The following is a 27,509-nucleotide window of genomic DNA, read 5'->3' on the forward strand; positions in this document are numbered from 1 at the left end:
AGAGAAAAAAATTCAGAAAAGAAATAGCCGAAAATAAATTCAAGAAAGTTTGGAACCTGTGGTTGGAAATCCTAGGCCTAGCTCCACCCTCCCTGATATTACATAAACTGTTTTCATGTCTGTAGGGTTAGGAATACCACTCATTACGCTCCTCACTGAAAAGTAAAAACATTTTCCTTAACAATGACGGCACTAAGGCACACACTATATAGTCTAGATTAATAAGAAGAGGCACACAATGGCAACAAAAAACATCTTTATTACAAAAAAAAACTGGTCAAATTAAATATGCAAGTTAAATTCAGACTGTTCTTATTTAGGATATATAGGTTCTGACAAATATCACTGGCACAATGCTTGATACAGATATAACAATTAGTTATATAACCAACAGTTATATCACCTTAAACTGTCTAAAGATGGTAATAGATGACTCTGTTTTTTTCAATCAGCTAGCAGGCTGATCAAAAAAACTAAACAGATTCCCCATCTACACAAGTGAAGTGGATGGAGGAATCCTCCACAAAGTGCTATGGTAGCAGGGACTCCTCCACTGTTAGAATATGCTGATCATCGCTGCAGCCAACTGCCACTGTGCTGCAGCCAGCTTTCAAATTCAAATTTACCAATAGTCCCGGTCAAGAAGAGTTTATCATTAGATCAAATTCTCTCGTACAGGAGTGGCCCACAGATGGACCGAAATTCGTCCGGCCCCTGCTGAACCGACCGGATTTTGATCCATTTTTAGCCAGCTTTAGTCGGGTCCAGAAGCCTCTCAGCAATTGAAAATATTTGTCCTATGTTAAATGAATTACTGGGTCATCCCGCTGCTTTGTGCTTACCACCACAGCAGCTGCACACCTCCCCACAGCGGTGACAGGCTCTCAGAGGGACCTTACAGCACATACAGGGGCCAATTAAGAATAATGGGACTAAAGCCATCCAGCTATTGTTTGGAATGCTGTGATAAAGTGGTAAAATGTCTATAGAACCTGAATTGTTATCACTGTAAAACTGGGTATACACGTATCAAAAATTGGCTGGTTCCATAGGAATCGGCTGAATTTTGATCCGTGTGCAGCCTTCTCTGTTCAACAGAAGCCAGTTGTCAGACCGTCTTCTGTTGAACAGTCATGCTGGAAAACCAGCATTCGATCAGCCACTGCAGCCAATGGCTGCAGCGCTGATCAGTGTATTTTGACAGTAGTGGAGTCCCCTCTGTCAGAATACAATAGCCAGCAAGGTAGATCCCTGCATCCACATTGCTTGTGTGGATATACTAATCTGTGAGGTTTTTTTTTCGTTTAACTCACTGGTTGAAGGAAAAAAAATATAGTTTATACCCAGCTTATATTTTGGTTTTAATATAATGATTGGAAAAAATTGTAAAATCAAAATAAAACGCATCTGATTAAACAAAAAAAAAAAAACAAACGAAAAAAAACAAAACAATAAAGTCTGGAAGCACCCAATAATAAAGAGACATGACACAAACATGTATCTGACGCTTGTGTTATATTCTATGTACCAGAGTGTATAAATAATGTGGCATAACACAGGTAGATTGGAGAAACAGATAAAAGCTGAATAAACAGTAAACCATCAGAAAAAAACCAATACACTGATAAACAGCTTTAATAACCATTCCGCTGCCAGAGACAGAAAGGTCACCTTTCTACAGCAGCAGGACTCAGCCCTATACTGGAATGTCCCAACTTCCAACAGAAACACAGGGGAAGTTGGGCAAGGAACAAACTTTAAGAAACTTTCTCCCAAAAGTCATAAAATGTTCTTGTACCGTACATTTAGTTAAATATAGACATTTGTTATTTATACATAAAATCACTTGAATAAAACTAGAAATTATTTAGTTTCACTAAAAATTCATTTAGATATTGTGTATTTGTAGGCTGTCCAATTCCTCCATCCTCTATACTTTACATAGCGTTAGTTATCGGAGGTTCCAGGGCCAATAAAGTGTGAGAAGCAAAATTGGGGCACATATATATAGATATATAGATATCTATATATCTATATATATATATATTTTTTTGTTATAACATCATTTTCAAATGGTCTAATTTTCATAAAACATTCAGATTCGATCATCCCTTCAATGAGCTCTTGTTGGGTTTCAGGTCATTTATATGTTACAAGTTGGGTGAATAACACCTGCATTCAAACAGGAATTGCAAATAAAAAATAAAATATTAATTACAAAAAGGAAAAAATAAAATTATATATATATATATATATATATATATATATATATATATATATATATATATATATATATATATATTTATATATATATATTTATATATCTAATGCAAGACTGGCACTGTTACATATTCGCGCTGGTCCTATCTGAACACAGATAGCTCCGCTACAGTCCTCCTTGGGTAACCCACTTACAGCATCACCTAAAACTGCCTGCGTCGGGTCCAGCAGCCTCCTGGCATTTCAAAGGATTCTTCCTGGTTTGAATGAGTCACCGGGTCATCCCGCTGCTTTATGCTTACCACCACAGCAGCCGCACACCTCTCCACAGTGGTGACAGGCTCTTAGGGGGAGGTAGCAGCACATACAGGGGGCAATAAATGATAATGTGACTAAAGCCAGCCAGCGCAGGCATAAGTTTTCATCAGAAGTGTCACAGGAGCAAGGGTCAGAGAAGTCTCCTTCTGAATCAGACATGCAATGGTAGAGCATGCTCTCCGCGCAGAGCATACAGCTAACCTGGTAGATGCATCGCCTGATAGGATCCGGAGCGTCCTGGCACTTCCCTCGTCCATTCTCCTCATGGTTGAAGCGCTCCTGACAGTATATGCACCTTGAACGCTCCCCATCCTCTTTCCTCCGCTTTTTAAGAGAAGACATAGGTTGAGTCTTAAACACACCAGAAGATTTTTGCTCTTTGAGAGAGTCTCTACCATTAGCTGGGGAATAAAGATAGTTGCTTTTTTTATTGTCCGCCTTGTTGAAGGGAGCACTTATCTCATGCTCATCCCGCTCAGCATCATTCCTCCATATGTCAGGATGACGATAGTCTGCATAGCGACGTATGATAATGTCACGTGGGTTTATACGCACAATTTCCTCTTCGTCCTGGAAGCTGACATGTCGGAGTGGCTTTAGAGGGACCTGCAGGGGATAAAATAACATCAGTTACCGTCAGACCTGAAGAGAGGCTAAAGCTGGCCACAGATAGATAGGTATCTCCCCAAAAGCTGGCATACATACTACAATCCAATTTCCACTCTCTGCCCTGGTGACCATTGTCAACAAGGCAATACTGTAAGTGAGGGAAATTTTTCCTTAACCAAATGTATTTTAACATTCCCCACTCTATCCAAAAAGAAAAAAATGTTTTGGTTTTAAATATACTTTCACTGTGTTACACAGAAGGGTGAAGGATCAGGACCCCACAAAGAAAGATTTTCCAAAGAACTTAGAAAATCTCCATATGTGACAAGAGCCTCAGTTTATCTGAGCTGCTCATTATCACCCTCTTGCAGAGCAGAAATGGCCCAAAAATCACAAGTGATGCCACAAAGTGGCAACATCACTACCTTATATGGGGCAGCCTATGGTCCACTAGAATGGAAAAATAACTTAGACTAGGCACGTATAAATGTGTTTTCACTGGTGATTTCACCGAGCCAAGCAAAACAAGAAACAACTGACCAATAATTTTTTAAACAACAGATATACAAGCACGTGTTCTAGACAAAGCTCTGTGATGGCGTTATGAGAATGTTCTCAGCCTGCTGCCTCAATAGTCTTCCAGCCAGGCTCTTGTTCTTCCACACATATGTGTAGCAATCTTCATTCATTCCTATGAAAGTAGAATCAAACTTTCATCTCAATAGTAGTAGGAATTCATGGAGCTTCCAGTACACATTGATGTTAGAAAAAAACAGGGAGACTTTTGAAGTGGTGGCTATATGACTCCCAACAGGCCACACAGCATAGATCTTGGAGAAGTGGTAGAGAGAGAAGTATAAGACTTGAGAAGGGTGCGTTTTACATACTTTACTGATAATGTAAGCCTAAGTTTGGCAAACTTGTCGTTCGAAAGTAATTTTTTGCATGGCTTCAAAAAGAAAAAAAAAAATCAAAAATGGAAAATACATTTAAATGATTAATTATGTGAAAAAGCAACCCAATAGCCAACTGAAGTAACATTCATGGAAGGCTGACAAGGGTGCTGCTAATTGTGAGGCAGTGGTCATTATCAGTGGTCGTTATCAGCCTACAAAAGGGGGTCCAACATTATCTCCAAGTAAGAAACGCTGCAACAGATTTATAAAAAAATATTTGTGTAAGAACTTTTTTATAGTAGAACAGTATGCCAAACACACTTAAAGGATAAGTTCACCCTTGAAACATGCTACAATTTCCACCTGTACTTAGGGTGTAATATGTAACATGTTCCAGCTCCTGCCTGCTCTCCTTTGGCTCCCCATCTCCCTGTGACAACAGCCGGGGAAAATTTAAAAACAGCTGTCACAATTTAAAAACAGCGCGGCCATGTGGTGCTCCGTGGCTGGCGGCCTGTAGTTCTCAAGCTGGTGAGCCCTCTCATAGTCCACTTATTCTTTCTTCCATTCAGTAACAGTCTGCCCATATCAGAGTGTACCGAGGGTCCGAGGACCCAGGCATTGCACCTGCAATATGCTGATCGCGGTTGCAATGCCTTAATAGCTGTAGAGTAAAAAAATAATAAATGCACGTTATCTGAAAAAAAAGATGTGCATTTATTATTACTTTTTTTTTTTAATCAAAGATGAACTTAGCCTTTTAAAAAATTGATTTATGGATGTATGCTTTATGCTGAGTTTTCACATTGTGTTATTTTAGCAGTTTGCACATTTAATCTCACCTGGCTGGGCATATAGGCTCTCCTGGTATTGAGGTTTTCGAACGGAGAGGGCCTGATGGCAGAACTGCGGTATAGCTCATCAGTTGGGATGGATTCACGACGGAAAAAAGAGTCATTGTTCTGTATGCTGCAATGATCTTCTTTGTTCATCTAAAGAGGAGACAGACATAGATCCATTATCTTTATATATGTAGTGCATGAACATGCAGGCTAAGAGCAACAGAAATACACATGTAACGTGAAATAGTAGAGAGTTGTATGATAATCACTGTGATCATTGGAACGCTATATAACTAATAACAGATCATGCACTCTTAGTTTGCCATGCATGGACACAAACAATATCTGATTTGGTGATTCCACACACCCATTGTGAAGAATACTTTTGATACTTGCAGATCGACTTGGACTTTGACCTAGGTTTGCAAGTTTGATTGGTATCCCAGGATGGTGTGCATTGTTAGGGGCCTGTGTTATAATTAATTTCTGTAGAAATTACAGAAGCCCAAACTGATGTAAGAGCTGACTTGTTCACCGAGTCCATGTCGCATAAGCAACTTTGTAACAGCTAAACATCATTCTGCTTATTTTCCCTGGTAATGTGCAGCTGGAGACAGAGTTCTTGCTGTATCTAACTACAATGCTTGTCCAGGCAGCAACAAATTACTGGTGTGCCATGTTCATCATCAGCTGAAATGGGTAACATGAGTAGCTACTGAACCTGGAGATTCTGTAGCTCTAAATCAGGGGTCTGCAAACTGTGCCCGAGGTACAGATGCGGCCCGTTTGCTATCCTTTATCCGGCCCTTGAAGGACTAATGCTCCCAATGATATGAGGCACTATTCCTCCCACTAGCAACAGTAGGGCACTATTTCTTCCACCAATACCAATGATGGGGCACTAATCCCCCTGACCACCAACACTGAGGTTGTGTTTATTCTCACTGATGCTGGGCCCGGGGCATTTTCTACCCCCACTGGCCACAATCCGGCCCCTCTGAAGTCTGAAGAACTGACTAAACTGGCCCTTTGTTTAAAAAGTTTGGAGACCCCTTCTCTAAATGCTGCAAAAAATAAAGACCAGGCTACAAATTGTTTAGAATTTTATCAACACAGACCTTTAGTTGACTGTAATTATTTTTCCAAGCAACGACTGAAATGTGAGCAATTCAGTAGTCACTTGTGTGACATGTGCCTAAGAGTACTGGTCCCACTGCTGTATAACAGTCTGCAAAGAACTGCATATGAGCAAGACTCCTGCGTCAGGGATGCTGACAATTCCTACTTAGGTATCAGTAGTTTGTTCAGACTGGGTTCTGTTATTGAATAAGGGGGTAAGTGCACGAACTGTTCTCAAAAACAATTGCTGCAGCTATTCAATACTGTGCAAAAGCTTTAGGCAGGTGTGAAGAAATGCTGTAAAGTAAAAATGCTTTAAAATATATATTTTTTAATTGTTTATTTTTATTAATTCACAAAATGCAAAATGAGCAAACAGAAGAAAAATCTAAATCAAATCAATATTTAGTGTGATTACCCTTTGGCTTCAAACCAGCATCAATTATTACACTTGCACATTTTGTACACTTGCACAAAGTCAGGGATTTTGTAGTATTGGAGTCATATGATTACCCAATTACACCAAGCAGGTGCTGATGATCATCAATTTCATATGTAGGTTTAAACACAGTCATTAACTGAAACAGAAAAAGCTGTGTAGAAGGCTTAAAACTGGGTGAGGAACAGTCAAACTCTGCTACTAAGGTGAGGTTATGGAAGACAGTTTCATTTCACATGTCATACACCATGGCAAGACTGAGTACAACAAGACACAAGGTAGTTATATGCCATCAGCAAAGTTTCTCCCAGGCAAAGATTTCAAAGCAAACTGGGGTTTATATATGTGCTGTTCCAGCTCTTTTGAAGAAGCACATAGAAACAGGCAATGCTGAGGACTGTAGACACATTGGTCGGCCAGGGAAACTCAATGCAGCAGATGAAAGACACATCATGTGCACTTCCCGTCAACATCAGATGTCCAACAGTGCATCATTATGGAAGTGGCGGAAACCAGTGGGACCCAGGTATACCTATTTACTGTCTGGAGAAGTCTAGCCAGAAGTGGTCTTTGTGGAAGCCATACCTCCAACAGGAAAACAGGCCTAAGGGACTTAACTATGCATGAAATGCAGAAAAATGTCAACAGGTGTTCTGAAATGATGAGTCAAAATTTGAAATATTTGGCTGTAGCAGGAGGCAGTTTGTCTGTCAAAGCGATGGAGAGCCGGACAATAATGAGGGTCTGCAGGCAACAGTGAAGCATGGTGGAGGTTCCTTGAAATTTTGGGGCTGCAATTCTGCAAATGGAGTTGGAGATTTGATCAGGATCAATGGTGTCCTCAATACTGAGAAATACAGGCAGATACTTATTGTTCATGCCATACCATCAGGGAGGCGTGATTGGCCCCAAATTTGTTCTTCAGCAGGACAACAATCTCAAACATTCAGCCAATGTCATTAAGAACTATCTTCAGTGTAAAGAACAAGGAGTCCTGGAAGTGATGGTTTGGCCACCACAGAGCTCTGATCTCAACATCATTGAGTCTGTCTGGGCTTACATGAAGAGACAGAAGGATTTGAGGCAGCATACAGGAGATCTTTATGTAGTTCCCCAAGATGTTTGGAACAACCTACCTGCCAAGTTCGTTCAAAAACTGTGTGCAAGTGTACCTAGAAGAATTTATGCTGTTTTGAAGGCAAAGGGTGGTCACACCAAATATTGATTTGCTTTGGATTCCTCTTCTGTTCATTTACTTTCCATTTTATTAATTGATAAAAGTAAACTTTTAACGCTTCTATTTCTGAAAGCATTTTTAATTTACAGCATTTTTCACACCTGCCTAAAACTTTTGCACAGTAATGTATATTCAGCTATCTGATCAGTTATCTCTACACACACACAAAAAATGGAGATATAAGAAAAAAGTGGATTTTCCCTTTAAGTGTTTCAAAAAATCTCCTTCCTTTGCTGTTCCAATTTCTGTGCCCCTTGGTGTGTCTACCCACTGGGGGAGATTTACTAAAGCTGGAACGTGCAAAATCTGGTGCAGCTCTGCAAAGAAACCAATAGGTTTCCAGGTTTTGTTGTTAAAGCCTTAAGTGGTTGTAAACCTCGCACAGGAAATATGAACAAAGCATATCCTTCTATAGTGTGTACTTGTCTCAAAAGCACTACTCATTATTTCTGTCTGCTGTTTTCTTCCTCTGCTATCAACATGAATCACTTCTGGCAAGTTTTCCTGACACCAAGTGAAAAAGGGTGACAGAGGAGGGACCATCAGCATACAGTCTGTGATTGACAACTTCAGCCTTGTTCCCGTGTGCTGTATGAAAGGGGGTGTGTCCCTTCCCTCCAATCAGCTCTCAAAGCTCTCCTCACTGAGCTCTGCAGTGTGTAATTTCTTCTCTCCACCCATTTTTTGAAAGCTCAGACAAACTTTATAAAATCTGGACTTTGAACAGATGTAGAGAATAGAAGGCTGCAAATAAACATGTATAACTTATGTAGGAGAATTTGTTTCATCTCTGTGTATCATCTGAGGCTAGTCACTTTACTGGGTATATGTAGAGTTTTACAACCACTTTAATTGAACACGCTGAAGTTAGAAGCTGATTGGCTACCATGCACAGTTGGCCAGATTCTGAATGCTCCAGTTTTAGTAAATCCCCTCCATTGTCACTTCCTACACCAGGAATCACTAACTATGAGTCTAAGGACTTTTTTTTATTATTTCTACTATGAATGTACTGGTAACTTTGCTAATAAAGTATTGTTTAGTCTTCCTGCCAAAAACTGAATCCTAATCTGTATGAAAACAGTGGGTACACATTCAGGTCTACAGTCATTACAACTGAATTCCCACTGGTCTGTACAACACTCAGAACAGATTCTTTAATATGGCTAATCTACTCTTCCATGTTCCTGTTGGGTAACAGCAATGAAATTATGTTTGAAACCACCATCAGATTAAACACTATGAGACTGAATCATCAAGCTGTGATATGTGATAATGCATGCTAAAAGTGGCATATCAAGTGATACTATTGTGTACCAAACCATTTGATCATCAAAGTGGGAAAAAAGTCTTATAGCATTAACATTTTCTCTTTAATGTCCAATTCATTAAGCTTGTTTAAACTAAATGCATTCCCCTTGCATCAAGAGACGCTTGGGTGCCACAGCGCTAAAAAAAACACTATCTTTCTAACTAATGCTCCAATCCACACCTGCAGATGGGAACACCAAAAATAAATAGTAAAAATCCTATGGATTAAAGCTAGATGTTGTAATGAGTGGCCACAGAAGAAAAACTAAACTATGTGGATGACCTCTAAGCACACACAATACCACATTAATAAAATACACTGAAATGCTATAAAAGTGGGTTGCCCTGAATCTAGACATCACACACTGACACTACAAAACAGTCTGCGGCTGCATGTAAAGGAGGGGCAAGAGTCAAAGGTGTAGAAAATAAAGTAGGGAAAGGGAGAGAGACAACACACTATGGTGTATGTCAGTGGTCTCCAAACTGAGCCAACAATGGGGCACTATTCCTTCCACCGACACCAACAATGGGGCATGTGACGTCCTACACTCCACTTGAGTGCTTCCGTCGGTATACCTCTTCCTCCAGTCTGAACATTGATATCATATATTATAGTCACATGTTGCAACCAAGAACTAGGCAGGACTCATTTGGCTGCAAAGCTGAAACACCTTTTTATTGAACAAATTTACACAGAATATATACACCAAAGGAGGACATCCCCCCTCCTGTTAATATTACCCTAACAATACAACCTGTACACAGGAATATAATTACAACAACCGACATATACTATGAACATTACATTAATTATTTTCATTCCAGGTCAGACTTGCTGGCTTCGAGCTCACAAGGTACAATACACATTATTACAAGTATAAACACATCCCTCAATGGTTTGCTAGCAGACAGACAATAGGTGAGTTAATTAGCACCATTAGCAATCCAAACAGTGATCTTCCCCTCCTCAGCCTAGTAGACAACAGGCGACCCAGGGCTTTCCAGATCTCATTCCATCTTTCTTTTCATGTACATCTGTCCACTGTGTCCCAAGCTGGCAGAGACCACCATGGCCTCTTTAATAATGTCCTTTAGCCTTACATAACAGAACATCTTTCTAAATGCTTTTAGCTCTCTCAAATGCCAGGGCCCATAGTCGGTAGGCAAGAGGCTAGCATTCAGTCCCCTCCAAAAGCCTCTGTCCCGGGTGAGTCTATCACAGGGCACTATTCTTTTCACTGACACCAACAATGGGGCACTATTCCTCCCACCGATACCAACGGTGAAACACTTTTCTTTCACTGACATCAACAATGGGACACTATTCCTCCCACTGACACTAACATTGGGACATTATTCCCCCCACGATACCAACGATAGGACATTATTCTTCCCATAGCACCAACATTGGGACATTATTCCTCTCACTGGCACCAACGATGGGGCACTAGTCCTTCCACTAATACCAAAGATGGCATTATTCACTCTCACTGACACCAGACCATTTTCTACTTCCAACGGCCACAGTCCGGCCCCTAAAGTCTGAAAAAGTCGGAATCACAATAAACCGGCCCTTTGTTTAGAATGTATGTAAACACTTTATTAATTGTAATATTGTACTCACAAATAAGGTACGTCACAGGTGGAAAATATTCACGAAGGACCATATGCCCACGAGGTGTGATGCATCAAAGTCTGTCCAGGGGCATGTGTACAAACAAGATTCAGCACTGAGGGAAGCTGGCCTCTGTGTGGGAAACACTTACCCAAAAGGAACAGCTAGATACAGGAGCCAGTTCTGAGCTGATGGGTCCACCTCCAATATCACCTCTGACAGGATGCATTTTGAGGAAGCCTCCTCTTCGTCAGCTCACTTACAGGGCTACCCACACGCTGATTATAAAGCGGCCATGTGTCAATAATGCACTATTGAAATTTTAAAAAGATCTTAAAAAGATTTTTAGAATGCACACTCTAATGACTTACAAAGGAAAAAGCTCTATCCACAGGACTAATATACAGTGCCTTGAAAAAGTATTCCTACCCCTTGAAATTTTCCACATTTTGTCATGTTACAACCAAAAACGTAAATGTATTTTATTGGGATTTTATGTGATAGGCCAACAGAAAGTGGCACATAATTGTGAAGTGGAAGGAAAATGATAGTTTTCAATTTTTTTTTACAAATAAATATCTGAAAAGTGTGGCGTGCATTTGTATTCAGCCCCCTTTACTCTGATACGCCTAACTAAAATCTAGTGGAACCAATTGCCTTCAGAAGTCACCTAATTAGTAAATAGAGTCCACCTGTGTGTAATTTACTCTCAGTATAAATAGAGCTGTTCTGTGAAGCCCTCAGGGGGTTTGTTAGAGAACCTTAGTGAACAAACAGCATCATGAAGGCCAAGGAACACACCAGACAGGTCAGGGATAAAGTTGGAGAAGTTTAAAGTAGGGTTAGGTTATAAAAATATATCCCAAGCTTTGAACATCTCACGGAGCACTGTTCAAGCCATCTCCTAAAAATGGAAAGAGTATGGTACAACTGCAAACCTAGCAAGACATGGTCGTCCACCTAAACTGACAGGCCGGGTAAGGAGAGCATTAATCAGAGAAGCAGCCAAGATGCCCATGGTAACTCTGGAAGTGCTGCTGAGATCCACAGCTCAGGTGGGAGAATCTGTCCACAGGACAACTATTAGTCGTGCACTCCACAAATCTGGCCTTTATGGACGAGTGGCAAGAAGAGAGCCATTGTTGAAAGAAAACCATAAGAAGTCCAGTTTGCAGTTTGCAAAAAGCCATGTGGGGGACACAGCAAACATGTGGAAGAAGGTGCTCTGGTCAGATGAAACCAAAATTGAACTTTTTGGCCTAAAAGCAAAACGCTATGTGTGCAGACAACTAACACTGCACATCACCCTGAACACACCATCGTGAAACATGGTGGTGGCAGCATCATGTTGTGGGAAGCTTTTCTTTAGCAGGGACAGGGAAGCTGATGGAGAGATGGATGGAGCCAAATACAGGGCAATCTTAGAGGAAAACCTGTTAAAGTCTGCAAAAGAAGGTTCACCTTCCAGCAAGACAACAACCCTAAACATACAGCCATACAGCTAAAATGGAATGGTTTAGATCAAAGCATATTCATGTGTTAGAATGGCCCAGTCAAAGTCCAGACCTAAATCCAATTGAAAATCTGTGGCAAGACTTGACAATTGCTGTTCACACACGCTCTCCATCCAATCTGACAGAGCTTGGGCTATTTTGCAAAGAAGAATGGGCAAAAATGTCACTCTCTAGATGTGCAAAGCTGGTAGAGACATCCCCCAAAAAGACTTGCAGCGAAAGGTAGTTCTACAAAGTATTGACTCAGGGGGACTGAATACAAATGCACGCCACACTTTTCACATATTTATTTGTAAAAAAATTTGAAAACCGTTTATCGTTTTCCTTCCACTTCACAATTATGTGCCACTTTGTGTTGGTCCACCACATAAAAATCCCCAAAAATACATTTACGTTTTTGGTTGCATGGTAACATGACAAAATGTGGAAAATTTCAAGGGGTATGAATACTTTTTCAAGGCACTGTATATTATAGTATACTGTTATACCACAAGAAAATCTGTCCAAAAGTGATTAATTCACCAAGAAGCAAAAAAAGGAAAACCAATAAGAAAAAAATGCCTCTTGATGAATTTATCACTTTTGGATAGATTTCCTTGAGGTATAACTGTATATTATAATAGTATATATTAGTCCTGTGGATACAGCTTTTTTACTTTGTAAGCCATTTGACTACTGAGTATGCTTTCTAATATCTTTTTCAAATTTTTACAATAGTGCATTATTGACATGTGGCCCCTTTAAAATCTGAGCTAATGTAAAAATATTTAACAGCGTGTGGGCAGCCCTATAAGCAGGCTGGCAAAAAGGAGGCTTTCCCAAAACACGTCCTGTGCGCATTCTCTGAGAGATGACATTGCACTGTTATTGGGCAACTGTGTGGCAAATGAGGTTTAATGTTGATAAATGTAAAGTTATGCATTTAGGGGCTAGAAACATGCATGCATCATACATACTAGGGGAGAACAGCTGGGGGAGTCAATGGTGGAGAAAGATCTGGGTGTTCTGGTAGATCATAAGCTTAATAATAGCATGCAATGCCAAGCTGCAGTTTCCAAAGCAAGCAAGTCCTTTAAGAGAGGTATGGACTCCAGAGAGAAAGATATAATTTTGCCACTCTACAAATCATTAGTAAGACCTCATCTGGAATATGCAGTTCAGTTTTGGGCACCAGTTCTCAAAAAGGATATCGGGGAACTGGAGAAAGTGCTGAGAAGAACAATCAAATTGATTGAGGAGGAGCTCAGCTATGAGTAACGATTAGCTGAACTAAATTTATTCTCTCTTGAGAAGAGGAGATATAAGGGGGATATGATCAACATGTATAAATACATAGATGACCCACATCGTGAACTTGGTGTTGAGTTATTCACTTTAAGGTCATCGCAGAGGACAAGGGGGCACTATTTTATGTCTAGAGGAAAAAAGATTTAATCTCCAAATACAAAAAGGCTTCTTCACAGTAAGAGCTGTGAAAATGTGAAATAGACTCCATCAAGAGCTGGTTCTGGCCAGCTCAGTAGATTGTTTTAATAAAGGTCTGGATTCTTTCCTAGATACACATAATATAACATAACTGGATACTAATATTTATATGTAAAGGATTTTTTTCTCCTGCTGGAGCAAATTGGATCCTGCTTTTTTGAGGTATTTTGCCTTCCTCTAGATCAACTGTGGGTATAGGTTTGTAAATATATGATTGTATATGTAAATATATATATATATATATATATATATATATATATGTAAGAAGGCCAGTATGCTGGCCTGAATTTATGGGAGGAGCCCGGGGGTATTTAACCAGCCCGCTCGCCTGTGGTCTTTGTCGGTTTCCTGTGCGCGATATTACGTCACTAGGCCGACTATTCGAGATTTGTTAGCGTTCGTGAGTTCCGTCTTCGAAGTTCTCGAGGCTTTCGTTACCGTCATGGTTGTACAAAGTGTCTGGCTCGGCTGTCGCAGGTAGGGTTTTTACATTTGACCTTTCATTTTTTCATGCATTTACGTTAGATATCCTGTCACGATCTCGAAGCTTACGAGTCATTCGTAAAAACCCTACACACAGCCGTATCGTTAGCCACTCACTCGCACCACTATCACAAACAAACATTTCGACCTTTATGTACTTCACTACGAGTCGTACCTTGTAGCAACAGTATCGCACCGCTTCGTTTAAATGTGTCACAATGTTTTTCACCGTACCATGCTCCACAGACAGGTCGTTGCCAGTCGCAAATCACGGCACACCGACTCGTGTCTCAGTTGTAGCAAATCATTTCAACCATTTCACTCATTTCTCTGTCACTTACCGCGCTCCGATTCGAATCTAATGGCATCCGTGATGCACCGATTCGTCCCGGTGTGCCCCAGTTGTTTATTTCAGCCTCATTTCAGTACATGCTCCAGAGTTTGGTTCATTGTTAGTCTCAGTTTACGGCTCACCAATTCATGCCTCTGTCATGGCAATCATTTCACTGTCACGAATCACGTTCCGCGTCCTTATGCACCGATTCGTCCCGGCGCGCCCCAGGGTTTTTGACCTCTTTTCAGTACACGCTCCAGAGCTCGTTTTTGTTGTTAGTCGCAAAAAACTCGGCTCACCGATTCGAGTCTCTGTCATGGCAATCATTTCACTGTCACGTATCATGTTCCGATTCGAATCCAGTCGCATCCGCGATGCAGCGATTCCTCCCGGCGTGCTCCAGGGTTTTTGGCCTCATTTCAGTACATGCTCCAGAGTCCGGTTCGTAGTCAGTCGCACTTGTGGCCGACCGATTCGTGCCTCCGTCATGGCAATTATTTCATTTCACCGTCACGTACCGCGCTCCGATTCGAATCCAGTCACATCTGAGATGCACCGATTCGTCCCGGTGTGCCCCAGTTGTTTAGGCCTCATTTCAGTACATGCTCCAGAGTCCGGTTCGTTGTCAGTCGGAGCCGCGGCTCGACCGTTCCGTGCCTCTGTCATGGCAAAACAAAAAAAAAAAGTTCATTCATTTCACTGTCACATACCGCGCTCCGATTCAAATCCAGTGGCATCCGAGATGCATCGATTCGTCTCGACGTGCCCCAGTTGGTTTGGCCTCATTTCATTGCATTTCATTTTATGTTCCACAGTTTGATTACTTGCTTGTCGCAGTCACGGCACTGGTTCGAGCCTTCATCCAGGCAAACATTTCACTCATTTCTTGTCATGCTATAATTGCATCAAGTCAAAAAAAAAAAAAAAACTCCAAATCGACAAACTCGCATAAACTGCAAAGTTATACAGGTCAGTCATTTAAGTCACCTGTTCAATTCAGATAGTCAAACTCCTCACCAGTTGTCATATGTCATATGTCATTTCTCTCTCCAGGTCAGTCAAGTTCAGTAGGTCCACCCTGCACCAGGTTGGATGGTATTCCCCCAGGTAAAAAAAAAAAGGACAGGAGCTAGGTACGTATGCTGACACAGAAAAATAAACAATCTAGACTTTATGTCACCCTGAATAGGTTCCGGTCGACCATCTTGCGACCTCAAAAGACAGCACTTCACTTCCAGGGCACAAGCCACCTAGAGCCATGTCTCAAGCTGGCAGCGAAGACTTCACCTCCCCTCTGTCACCTTCCCCAATGTCAGACAGTGGCAGCGTGCAGTCCCTCAGGGGATAGACCATCCCCAAATTAACGGCAGAATTGAAGTGCAAGGGTGTGCCTTTCCCTGCTACGGCCAGGAAGGCAGAGCTTTTCAAGCTCCTCTTCCCCCCGTCAGCCACAGCTGGGCCCAGTACTCAACAGGCTTCTCTCCAAACAATTTCCGCTGCCATATCCCAACTTCACACCATGGTGTCATCTTTATCGACTACAGTCATGGATGTCCAAGCCAGAGTGGCACTCTTGGAGGCTCGCCCAGCCACGACCATCCCTGATCCACCCACAGTGCAGGTTCTGACACCCCTTCCGGCAGGTACTACAGGGACAAGTCCCACTATCTGCCCAGCATTAGGAAGGACATCCTGGACGGCAAGGACGTCAACCTCGCCTCCTTACTCATTTTAGTCCACGACTTGGCAGAGAATAAAGCCTATACCTGGGGAGACGTATCAGTGGTCTTTAAGGCCAAAGATCCTAGGCTCAACCGAAAGTTGTCCATTCCAGAGTTTGCGCTGGCCTTCGGCATGGTCAGGGATGTCTTATGCTCAGCCTCCCCCAGCAGAAGGGAAGAGCTGGATCTATATCTCCACACCGTGGTGGACTTGGGCTACAAATACGGAGGTTTTTTGTTTTATGATTACCATCATTCCTTCTCCGCAAAAGCAGCAGCCAGGCTGGCACAATTTCAGACAGGCACGGATTGGAGCCTTTTGGACACTGAATTGTTCTGCCGTCACTTTGCTGGCATGCGCTCACCGTTATGCGCTATTTGCCAATCCTCCTCCCACACTGCTGCCTGGTGCGCTAACGCGGCAGTTACTCGCCCATTCGAGTTCCCCTCCACCTCCGGTGCAGTGCTAGGCCCGTCGGCCCCCGCACAGACGTCCCAAGTGGACAAGTTCGGACGCTCTGTTCGGACTGTAGGAGGAGCAGCCATTTGCAACAACTACAACTACGGCTCATGTAATTTTAGCCAATGTCGCCTGCTCCATATCTGCATCATATGCCAGAGGGCACACCCGAGAAATCTGTGTGAGGTCAAGCAGCAGAAGAAGGCATTACTAGGCCGAGTCAATGTCCTGTGGCTGGGGCTCTATCTTTCCTCACACCCTACTCCTTCCCTGGCCACCTTCCTTATCCAAGGATTTACAGCAGGGTTCCACACCGGCCTCATCTCTCTGCACCATACAACCTATGAATGCAGGAACCTCCGCTCAGCGGCCACCGACGAGCAGGCCATAGACCAGCTATTACAGGCCGAACTGGAGCGAGACTTCATCATAGGTCCCTTCACACAGCCCCATTTCGTCACTTGGAGAGTTAGCCCTATTGGGCTTGTCAAGGGAAAGTTCTCGAATAAAGCTCGCTTTGTGTACGACCTGTCTGCGCCTCATTCTTCCCACATTCCCAGCCTGAATTCCCTAATTCCCTCCGAGGAGTTTTCCCTGAAGTATGCCTCCGTAGACATGGCAATTCAGGCCATTATCAAAGCAAGCACAGGCGCCTGGCTCTCTAAGGTTGACATCTCAGACGCCTTTAAACTCCTGCCTATCCACCCGTCCCTCTGGTGTTGGCACGGCATTAAGTGGAAAGAGGTGTACTACTTCGCTACCAAGCTGACCTTTGGCTCTAAAAGTAGCCCCTGGCCCTTCAACACTTTCGCACAGACCCTCACCTGGATTCTTATACATAAGGCTCAGTGCCAAGAGGTCATCCATTACCTGGACGACTTCTTGTTAATCGAACAGCCCAGCATGCCCCCAGGAGACCTCAACAAATTGAGAGTAGTCTTCGGGGATCTCAATGTCCCCATCGCTGAACACAAGGTTGACGGACCAGCACACTCCATCACCTTCCTCGGAGTTAACCTAGATACTTGCTCCATGCAGGCTAGCCTTCCCCTTGACAAATTAAACCGAATTAGGTCAGTTAGGTCAGTTCTCCAAGAGTTCACCCACACAAGAGGATGTACTAAAAAGCAGCTCCAGTCCCTGTTGGGCATGCTCAATTTCGCCATGCGAATCATTCCCCAGGGTCGGTCCTTTGTGTCACGCCTCCTAGTCTGCCTTTTACAGGCACAGGACCCCGATCAGGTCCTTAATTTGGACACTGCAGCAATAGCAGACTTATGTAGGAGGAGTTCATTTCCACCTGGAATGGTATATCCATGTTTATACCTTCGGTATCACTCTAATCACCGCAGGTAGTAACAGATGCCGCAGCCTCCATAGGCTTCGCTGCAATTTTTGGCCATCATTGGTTTGCAGGACCCTGGCATCCAGAGATACTTGAAATCCCCGGGTTTACCCTGACTTCCTCTCTCTTTGAGCTTTACCCAATCGTGGCAGCTACCCAGCTCTGGGGTCATATCTAGACAGGGCAAACTGTGGCCTTCACTACCGACAACCAGGCCACGGCAGATATCATTACTAAAGGCAGATCTAAGTCGCTCTTGGTTATGTCCTTCCTACGCAGGCTGGTACAACTTTCCCTTCAGCACCAATTCAACATCCATTGTACATTCATTCCGGGCAAATGCAACCTTGCCGCAGACGCACTGTCTCGTTTTAATTTCACCTTCTTCTTTCGGCAGGTCCCCGGAGCCGACCCCGTATCAGCCCGTATCCCGGCCTGGTCTCAGCTGATGCTGGACTAGAACAGCATCTCCGCGGAGCGACCCAGCTCATTAACCAGTCTCTGTCCCGTAACACGCTCAAAGCTTACCATATAGCTTGGAGCACTTTCCACAAATTCCTAGAAAACTGCTCAGTGGGAACTACGACAGACGCCAAACACATACTGGCCTTTATCTCATACTGCCATAGTCACTTGGCCCTGTCCCACAATACAGTCCGCCTATACTTAGCTGGCATCCAACATTTTCTGGCTCTACGAAATCCCACAAGACCGTCCTTGTTCGCAAGCCATGTGATCTGAGCCAGCCTACGCGGCACGAAGAAACAACAGCCAATAGTCAAGGCCAAACGCCTGCCTATAACAAGTGACATCTTTAGAGATATGTCCATTATGCTTGCCAGTTCTCCGTTTGGTCTTCTCCCTAGCCTGGTCATACAAACAGCTATCTATCTGGCCTACTACGGGTTCCTGCGGCCTGGTGAGTTCACCTGCAATAACCCCGCAGGCCAAGTCCTGTGCAGACGTCACGTGGTTCGTTACCAAGACCATTTCGTCCTCCATCTTGCGGTATCCAAAACCCAGCAATCAGGCCCCGAAGTAGATATCCACCTCTACAAAACTAACAATAGCTGGTGTCCAGTTACCATACTTAACGGCTTACAGTCACTCCTGCCGGAACGGTCAGATTCTAGTCCCCTTCTACCCTTTCCGGTCAAACCTTTTAATGCCAGCCAGTTCGTGGAACACGTGAGGATTCTTCTCCGCAACCTACACCTCAACCCCACTCAGTACTCCGGTCACTCTTTCTGTATCGGAGCAGCCTCAACAGCATCTCGGCATGGGGTCCCAGATCATGTTATTAAGAGATTAGGCAGGTGGAAGTCTGACTGCTCCGCCCGGTACATACCCAATCCCCAGGTGGAAATGTCACAAGCATTTACCAAACTCGCTCAATGAACAAACTAAAACCAGTAAAACTTAACCCCACCTGAATGTTTTTGCCCCCTTATTTTGGTATGCCGGCCATCAGACCAAGGCACACTTCAGGTCCATTTCATGTTGTAAGTCTCATCATAAGTCTATGTTGTTCGTACCTGTATCGGCCATAGGGCTTCAACCATAAGTAAGAAGGCCAGTATGCTGGCCTGAATTTATGGGAGGAGCCCAGGGGGTATTTAACCAGCCCGCTCGCCTGTGGTCTTTGTCGGTTTCCTGTGCGCGATACCCACCCTCCCATCCCCTTTTTTAGGGCATTTCTCAATCATTTCTCTTTCACAATATTCATTTCTAATCTTGGGTATGCCCCCTTATTTTGGTATGCCGGCCATCAGACTAAGGCACACTTCAGGTCCATTTCATGTTGTAAGTCTCATCATAAGTCTATGTTGTTCGTATCCGTATCGGCCATAGGGCTTCAACCATAAAATGATATATATATATATATATATATATATATATATATATATATATATATATTCCCCCTTTCTATTCATTGAACTAAATGAACTTGTATCTTTTTTCAGCCAGACTACTTATGTAACTATGTACCATTGGGCGGAGGTGGCTCCATCGGCTCAGGATCGGCTCCTGTGGCTGGCTGTTCCTTCTCGGTTACTGTTTCCCACACGGGGGCCGGCTTCCCCAGTGTTGCATCTTGCTTGTGCACATACCCCTGGCCAGGGCCCCTGGATGGACTTGATGTTGCCTCAAAACATCTGGGCATATGGTCCTTGTGAATATTTTCCACTTGTGATGTCCCTTACATAAAGCGTACTGCACTATGCCACTCCCTTTCCCTGCTGCGTTTTCTACAAAGCTTGTTTACTAGGTGTAAAAATTAAATTTGGGTGTTGAAAACTAACTCCAGCCAAAGCTATTTTTCCATTTTCATTAGCATAGGAAAAGGTTTGAACCTTAGATGTATATTGCTGTGTGGGAGATTTCCCCCATAGCGCCTGTTGGGACAGGAAGTGAATGAATGCCAATAGTGATGCAGATGGCAAAAAATAACTTTTAATGGAACTCAGAAGAGTTAGAACCTATCAAAAGTATTTATTTTTACAAGGTTTTTTATTGGGGCTGCCCGGGGCTTCCTAATCTTGGACAGGGTATAGTTAAAGTACAGCCTCCTCCCTCCCTCCATAACTTTCTGATGGTATGTTAGGGTAGTCCCAGCTGGGTACAATTATAAGGATATGGCTAGGAGATTCCACGAGCTCCTTGCTTATATTACTGTGGCCCTTTTTACACAGCCATTCCAGTCTAATCTGCCTGTCAGTTTTTCAGGCAGACCTGATCAGGTCAATGGAGCCCTATTAACAAGTAGATCTAAAATGGTCTTGTTTACACTCTCCTTGATTTAATAGGTATCAGTTAAATCCCCCCTTTATTCTATTGGCCAATATAAAGCAACAATAACACATGACTAGTACATCTTTTAGCAAGACTCAACTCTCCTGACTTTTACAGCCAAGGAAGCTGCCATCTCAGCCTCTGTTTGATCGGCAGTTGCCATGGTGCTGCACATGTGGTCAGTTTTGACACCAGCCACTTGATGGCCTGACAGTTCGTTTAGAACATAAGACAGTTATCTTTCATGGCATGCCTTAAAGTGGTTGCAAACCCTTACATAAAACCAGTGAAGTGACTGGCCTCAGGTGATACACAGAGATGAAACAAATCCTTCATAAGTGATACCTGTTTATCTGCAGTCTTCTCTTTACATCTGTTCAAAGTCCAGAATTTTTAAAGCTCTTCTGAGAGTTTAAAAAAAAAAAAAGGGGGGCGAAAAGCTGAAATTACACTTTGCAGAGCTCAGTGAGAAGAACTCTGAAAGCTAATTACAGGGAAGGGATACACCCCTCTCCACACAGCACACAGAAGCAGAGCTGAGCCTGTCAATCAGCTGGAGATCCCTCACCGTCACCATTTTTCTATTGGTGTCATGAAAACTTGCCAGAAGTGATTTATACTGATAACAGAGGAACAAAGCAGCAGACAGAAATTACACTTAGTGCTCCTAACTGAGACAAGCATACACTATAGAGGGATGTGCTTTGTTCATATTTCATGCCTGAGGTTTACAACCACTTTTTGTTTTGGGACACAGTTAAATACATGGGTTTAGGTCCCACTTAAAGATGTAATGTTTATTTAACATAGAAAGCATACATTAGCTCCCAACATTGGGCTACTAAGCATACAATGCAAGGAGTTATGATAAGATGGTACAAAAGATATATGCAGTAATTAGGTATATATGCATACATTTAAAAAGCAGAGTGAGTAGCAAGTTTTCAATGGTGCCTAGGTATCAGGTAAATGGGGAATGAAGACTCAAGTCAATGTTTAAGGGTGGCCCCTTACTTCAAGAAAGACCACTCATTTTCTCAATGTATGCTAAGTAGCCTGATGTTAGGTGCTAATTCATGCTTTCTATACAAAATAAGCAATGAATATGAAAGGCAAAGTTCACCTTTAACAAAGAATTGCCTATGCAACACACTATTAGATTTTCTGCAGATTTTTGTCTTTAGATTTACCTAAATATAGCACCGCTTTACCGTCGTTTTAGCGGCGCTAGCGGGGGCGTTTTTAACCCCCTGCTGACCTCACATTATATGGTTTTGGTAAATCTGAAGACAAAAATCTGCAGAAAATCTAATAGTGTGTATGGAGTTTAAAGTATGTTCCATGGCTTCATTTTAAAAACTGGTGTATCAAAAAAAAAGTAATGCAGTACATGGCCATGCGTCGCCTTTTTGCGTGTGCCAGTCCTAGGGGCATATGTGGATAAAAGCAAACTGATCAGGCTTCAGCAAATGGCCTACACCCTCAGCCAGGACAAACTACTGCTTCACTGAAAACTACAAGCCGTCAGCAGCAATGGCTGATGGTACTTGTAGTCTATTCATTCAGAGTAAAGTGTGAATTTATGATGCGGCTGTGTGGGCGGAGCTGTTTTCAAATTGCGACAGTGGGTGCATGAAGAAGATCTCCCACCCACTTTCACATGGGGGCGGGGGGGAGAGGGTGTGCATGCTGAACATGTTACACCCTAAATACGGGTGTAACATGTAACTTGTTCGAATAGGTCAACTTAGACTTTAAGGTCTGTTATTTTATTTTTAATGGCTGGATCATTTCAGCTCTGTCCCCCCATCCAAATTTTTTTTTTTTATCCTAATACTTTTAAACTTCATTAATTACATACTATCCAAACAAAAGAACTCACTGCTCCAGGTGAGACAGGAAGCCTAATGATATCACGGGTGCCTGCCTCGGCTCGCCTCCGCATACGATCAACACTGAAGAAATGGCTGCACTCCAAGATCCATCAAAATTCTTGTTTAATAAACGAACATCTCAAGTGTTACAAACAGTTCAAATGGTAGACGCGTTTCACATGTTTTACCAGGTAATGAATAAGCGCACCTGTGTGTGAAACGCGATTACCATTTGAACTGTTTGCAACACTTAGGATGTTCGTTTATTAAACAAGAATTTTGATGGATCTTGGAGTGCAGCCATTTCTTCAGTGTTAATCACATACGATATTGGCCTGCACAGATATAAAAAACATAAAAGGACCCAGGGAGATTTATGGAAACCGATATAAAGAAAAATATAATTTAACTCATTAAAATTGTTGCTTTCTACTGGTTATGCTCTGTCATATTCAGGGTGTTTCAGGCCATGATCATAGTCAGAGACCAATGGCTGGGAAGCATTTTTACCAGAATTACTGTCATTCATATGCTATGACAACAGGGACGTTCATGAAACATGCACATTTTTCAATGCAGGGCTTACATGTACCGAGTGCTACATGAACATACAGAAAAACAAGCTGTTCATATTTAGAGGCTGGGTTAAGTAAATTCACACAAATCCATTTAGTTCATTGTTCATGTGCGGACACTCCTTCCCCTGTAGGGTTTTCCACATTCATACAAAATGGGTCATCTTTCAATTAATTTAACCGCTAAGGACCAATCCTGAAAATGAATACATTCATTTTCTCCCCACAGCGCTGACATTTGCTGGAAATGGGAGCAAGTCACAGTTGTGTGCAGTTGCAGGCAGTGTATGGAGCTGCAAGTGAGTGGGCAGAAGCATGCCAATGAAGACCCATTTTATAAACAAGGCAAAGTTACCATGGAAACACTCCACGGCGATAGAGCAAAAGACAAGAAAAAAAGAGAAAAACACAGGAGAAAGTATGAAAGAGGAAAAAAGTACAGAAATGCAGGGCCACAACCTACAACAGTTATCTCAACCACTCCTTTCTATGGTGTAGTGCTAAACTACCTGAGAAACAGAAAAAAACAACGGTAATACCATGCCAATCTGGTGCCAGTATTGAAAGCAGAAAGAAAATATCCCCTAAAGTGGACTTTAAAGGCACATAGAAGTAAGGTTGAAGGAGTATACAAAGTATTTATAATACAAAAAAAATATTTATTAATGATTAGACATAGTCACAAAAATGTACATATATAGATATGAAACGATGGAATGTTTTAACATTTTCTTATATAGCCATCATATTTTTGTGAACACATATGTAGTCCTCTTTGCATCCAACGTGTTTTGGAAAGGGAGAAAGATTGTACTCCGAAACGTGTTGGATGCATATCTATGTTTCATATCATAATCTATATTTCACATATAGATATGAAACATTCCATTGTTTCATATCTATATATGTACATTTTTAGTGACTATGTCTAATCATTAATAAAAACATTTTTGTATAATAAATACTTTTTATACTCCTTCATCCTTACTTTTATGTGCCTTTAAAGTCCACTTTAGGGGATATTTTCTTTCTGCTAAACTACCTGAGATGTCTGTGATGGCTTCCAGAACTGAGAAGTGGTGTTAGGCTGTTATAATTCAGTGGAGAGCAGTCTGCCATAACATTTTACCCCAAGCTTGTCATTGGAAGAAGCTTTTTCTAAAGACTATTTGCTTTTTGTCCGCTGTGTGTTTGGCACAAAAGACACATAATAAGAAAAGGAAAGATCATGTTAAATAAAACCAAACCATCAACTCCTGAACTAGGAGCCACCAATCCTAGGTAGAGAATTGTGCTTCATTGTTCAGGGGCCCTCTGGGCTTCAGAAAAATGGCAGCCTCCAGAAAGAAGAAACAGGAGCAATGCTGGAGACAATTTACAGCACACATTCATTTTGGTATTATAATTATTAATGTAGAATGTATGTTCCTTGCTAAAGAACATGATTTTTTTCAAGTCATTATGGATAAAGTTCCACTTTAAGTTTTATGCTCTGAAGTTAGTACCTTTCAGCTTCTGTGTGGGGAGATGACAATCTTTTTTGGGAAGTCACCAGGTAGTATTTCACAAACCGTATGATTTTAATAGGTTCGACGATCAAACAGTAAGGTTAAAGGCTTTATTTATTTTTAGATAACCTACCTGTCTCTTACTAAATATCCCCAGCTGAGTAGTGTGATTCTGTAGTTGCCATTTCAGCATTGTTCTACTAAAGTAGGGATGCACCGATACCATTTCTCTTTACAATGAGTACAAGTACCGATACTTTTTTTTTAGTATTCGCCGATACCAATTACCGATACCTACCGCAACTGTTTTGTTTTAACTTCAGCTGTCAGCAATGGTACAAAGCATTGAAAAGTTATTTACAAATTAGATAAATTGATTTTTTTTTAAATTTAGTGCTTTTTCAATGTGAAATGTGTAAATATATGTTAATATATATGTGTAAAAATATTTACTAACAAAGCAAACAAAAAAAAGTTTTAATTGTTTATCGTTTATAAAATAGATGTGAACAAAGGAAAAAAATAATAATTAAATGGAGGAGAATAGGGAGTTAATTAAGGCTGATTAGAGTAAATTAAGGGGCGAAACAGAGGAACATTTGTTCATCCCTTTGATCTGCAGATGAAGAAACAGAAATATACAAAAAGTGTTTCAGGGCTGAGCAATGTTGTTAATAAACATTGCCGGCTGCTTTTTTTTTTTTTTTTTTTTTTGACAGCTCCAATTCCCGGACTTCTTTAACAATGGGGAGACCCACTGACAGCTCAAAGAACCGAGCCTGAAAGTATCATTTCAGGTATCGTGCATTTGCACAAGTACTGATACTTGTGCAAATACTCGGTATCGGCACAGATACTGATACTAGTATCGGTGCAACCCTATACTAAAGTAAATATTTTTGCAGAAAAAAACAAAGACAGCAGATCATTTTAAAGTGGGGAAAACAAAGTAAATGAAAGAGTATAATATGTCACTGCTGGCCTCACTCTGAGAATGATAGTTGCCTGCTGTCCCTGGCTACAATATTTCTGAGTCACAGACCTGGAACAAGCATGCAGCACAGACATCAGTGTAAGAAAAGTTTTGGGGTTTCTCATCTCTATATGTATTCTGAAATAGTAACTCAAATAAATCAAGCCAAACTAACAGCATGCTAGTTAGGCAACTAGCATTTACAGGAGAGGTCTGAAATGGCACATTATATAGTTCTCCCATGACCGAAAAAATATAATACTGCCTTTGACCAGTACCATAGGGGGGCTGTCCCGTATCCAATTATCACATTTCACACAATGTTTTAACTGCAATAAAACATTTATTGCACATCTCAGAAAGACTACATAAACAAAGGTGCTTGATGGAGATGTGCATCCAGCACCAACACTGTATAGCCAACATGATGTGACACTTCACTAATCACACCTATGTGAGTTTTTTGGACATCTCATTCAAAAACCATGGACATTCATTTGCCCCTCCCCTCCTTGTCTTCACTCATTTTCATAAGATTTCAGAGTTCATCCCAAAGGGTTGAGGTCAAGGCTGCAGGCCACTCAACTACCCCCACATTTAACTAATGGAGCTGGATTTGTGCACGGGGGTGCAGTCATGCCAAAACAGAAAAGGGTCTTCTCCAAACTGTTGCGGCAAGGTTGGAAGCACACTAGTGTCCTAAAGTAGTTTTAAACTCTTACATATACCCAATGCAGTGACTAGCCTCAGGTGATACTCAGAGATTAAACACAGTCTCCTCCATAAAATGTAGCTGTTTATCTGCAGCCTTCTCTTCTCTACTGCCTTCTAAAACACATAGATCAAGGGCTGTTTCTGAGCTCTAGCAGGCAGGGGGCAGGGGATCTGACACCACTCTTTGAACAGGATAGAGCAAGGAAGTGAGTGTATTCTGAGACCTGAGTAGAGGGAATGGACACACCCCTCTACACAGTCTCATAGGGAAACATGCACAGCAGAAGCTGTCAATCACCTTCTGTGTACTGGAGAGGGGTGTGATTGTATTTCTGGATTCTGTGGTGTCAGCATGACTTGTCAGAAGTGAAGTCATACAAATAGAAGAGGAATGACACAGCAGACACAAATTACACTAGGTGCTTTGGATTGAGGCATTCCAGAAGAATTATTACACATTATAGAAGAATATGCTTTGTTCATTTTTCATGCCAGATGTTTACAACAACTTTAAAGAGGAACTGCAGTCTGCTCACATAATTTGTAATAAAAACATCTTTGCCATTCTGAAGCTTCCCTCTGACCACTCTGCATATAATTTTTATATATACTGTGATTCTGTACTTGCCAAATATGCTGCAGAAATCTCCCTCCACTGACTCTGGCTGCAATCGTTTTAACTGTGGGCAGCTGAACCTGCTGCCTGATCACTTCCTGGATCTATGCAGACAGACAGAGGCACACCTCCAGCTCTGCAGCCCTGAAGCTCTCATTGGCCCTCTTATGACTCACCCCCTCCCTTCCTGGCACACTCTTACAAGAGTGAGAGAGCTGTGCATGATGTCATAAGCCTAGGTTAATGATCAGACAGGAAACACGAAGTGGGCTATATAAGGTATTTACCGGCAGAAAAAAATGTTTTACTATTCAAAGTTAAAACAACAAGGACAGAAGATTTAAAGCGGGGTGCCACCCAAATTTTGAACAATATCTGTATGTATTCTCTTCCTTGCCTAGATGCTGACATGCCGTTTAAAAAAATTTAAATCGCCGTAATTACCTTTTATTTTTCTATTCTTCTTTGCACTTCCTGGTTCTCCTCCCGTGGGAGTAGGCGTGTT

The 27,509-nt window shown here is 42.0% G+C and overlaps 1 protein-coding gene across 1 annotated transcript in view; it reads right to left on the bottom strand.

The window, feature by feature from the left end:
* Nucleotides 1–239: 239 nt before the first annotated feature.
* The window catches only part of SPRED1 (sprouty related EVH1 domain containing 1), a 122,663-nt gene continuing 95,393 nt past the window's right edge, over nt 240–27,509 (bottom strand). Inside the window, exons 5-6 of the mRNA XM_073609667.1 lie at nt 4,886–5,035; nt 240–3,144 (exon numbers count right to left, since the gene is read on the bottom strand). Of these exons, the coding sequence (XP_073465768.1) occupies nt 2,500–3,144; nt 4,886–5,035 (795 nt within the window). The 3' untranslated portion in view covers nt 240–2,499. The remainder of the gene's footprint in view (nt 3,145–4,885; nt 5,036–27,509) is intronic.

Source organism: Aquarana catesbeiana, linkage group LG13 (assembly GCF_042186555.1).
Source record: "Aquarana catesbeiana isolate 2022-GZ linkage group LG13, ASM4218655v1, whole genome shotgun sequence".
Lineage (NCBI taxonomy): Eukaryota > Metazoa > Chordata > Amphibia > Anura > Ranidae > Aquarana > Aquarana catesbeiana.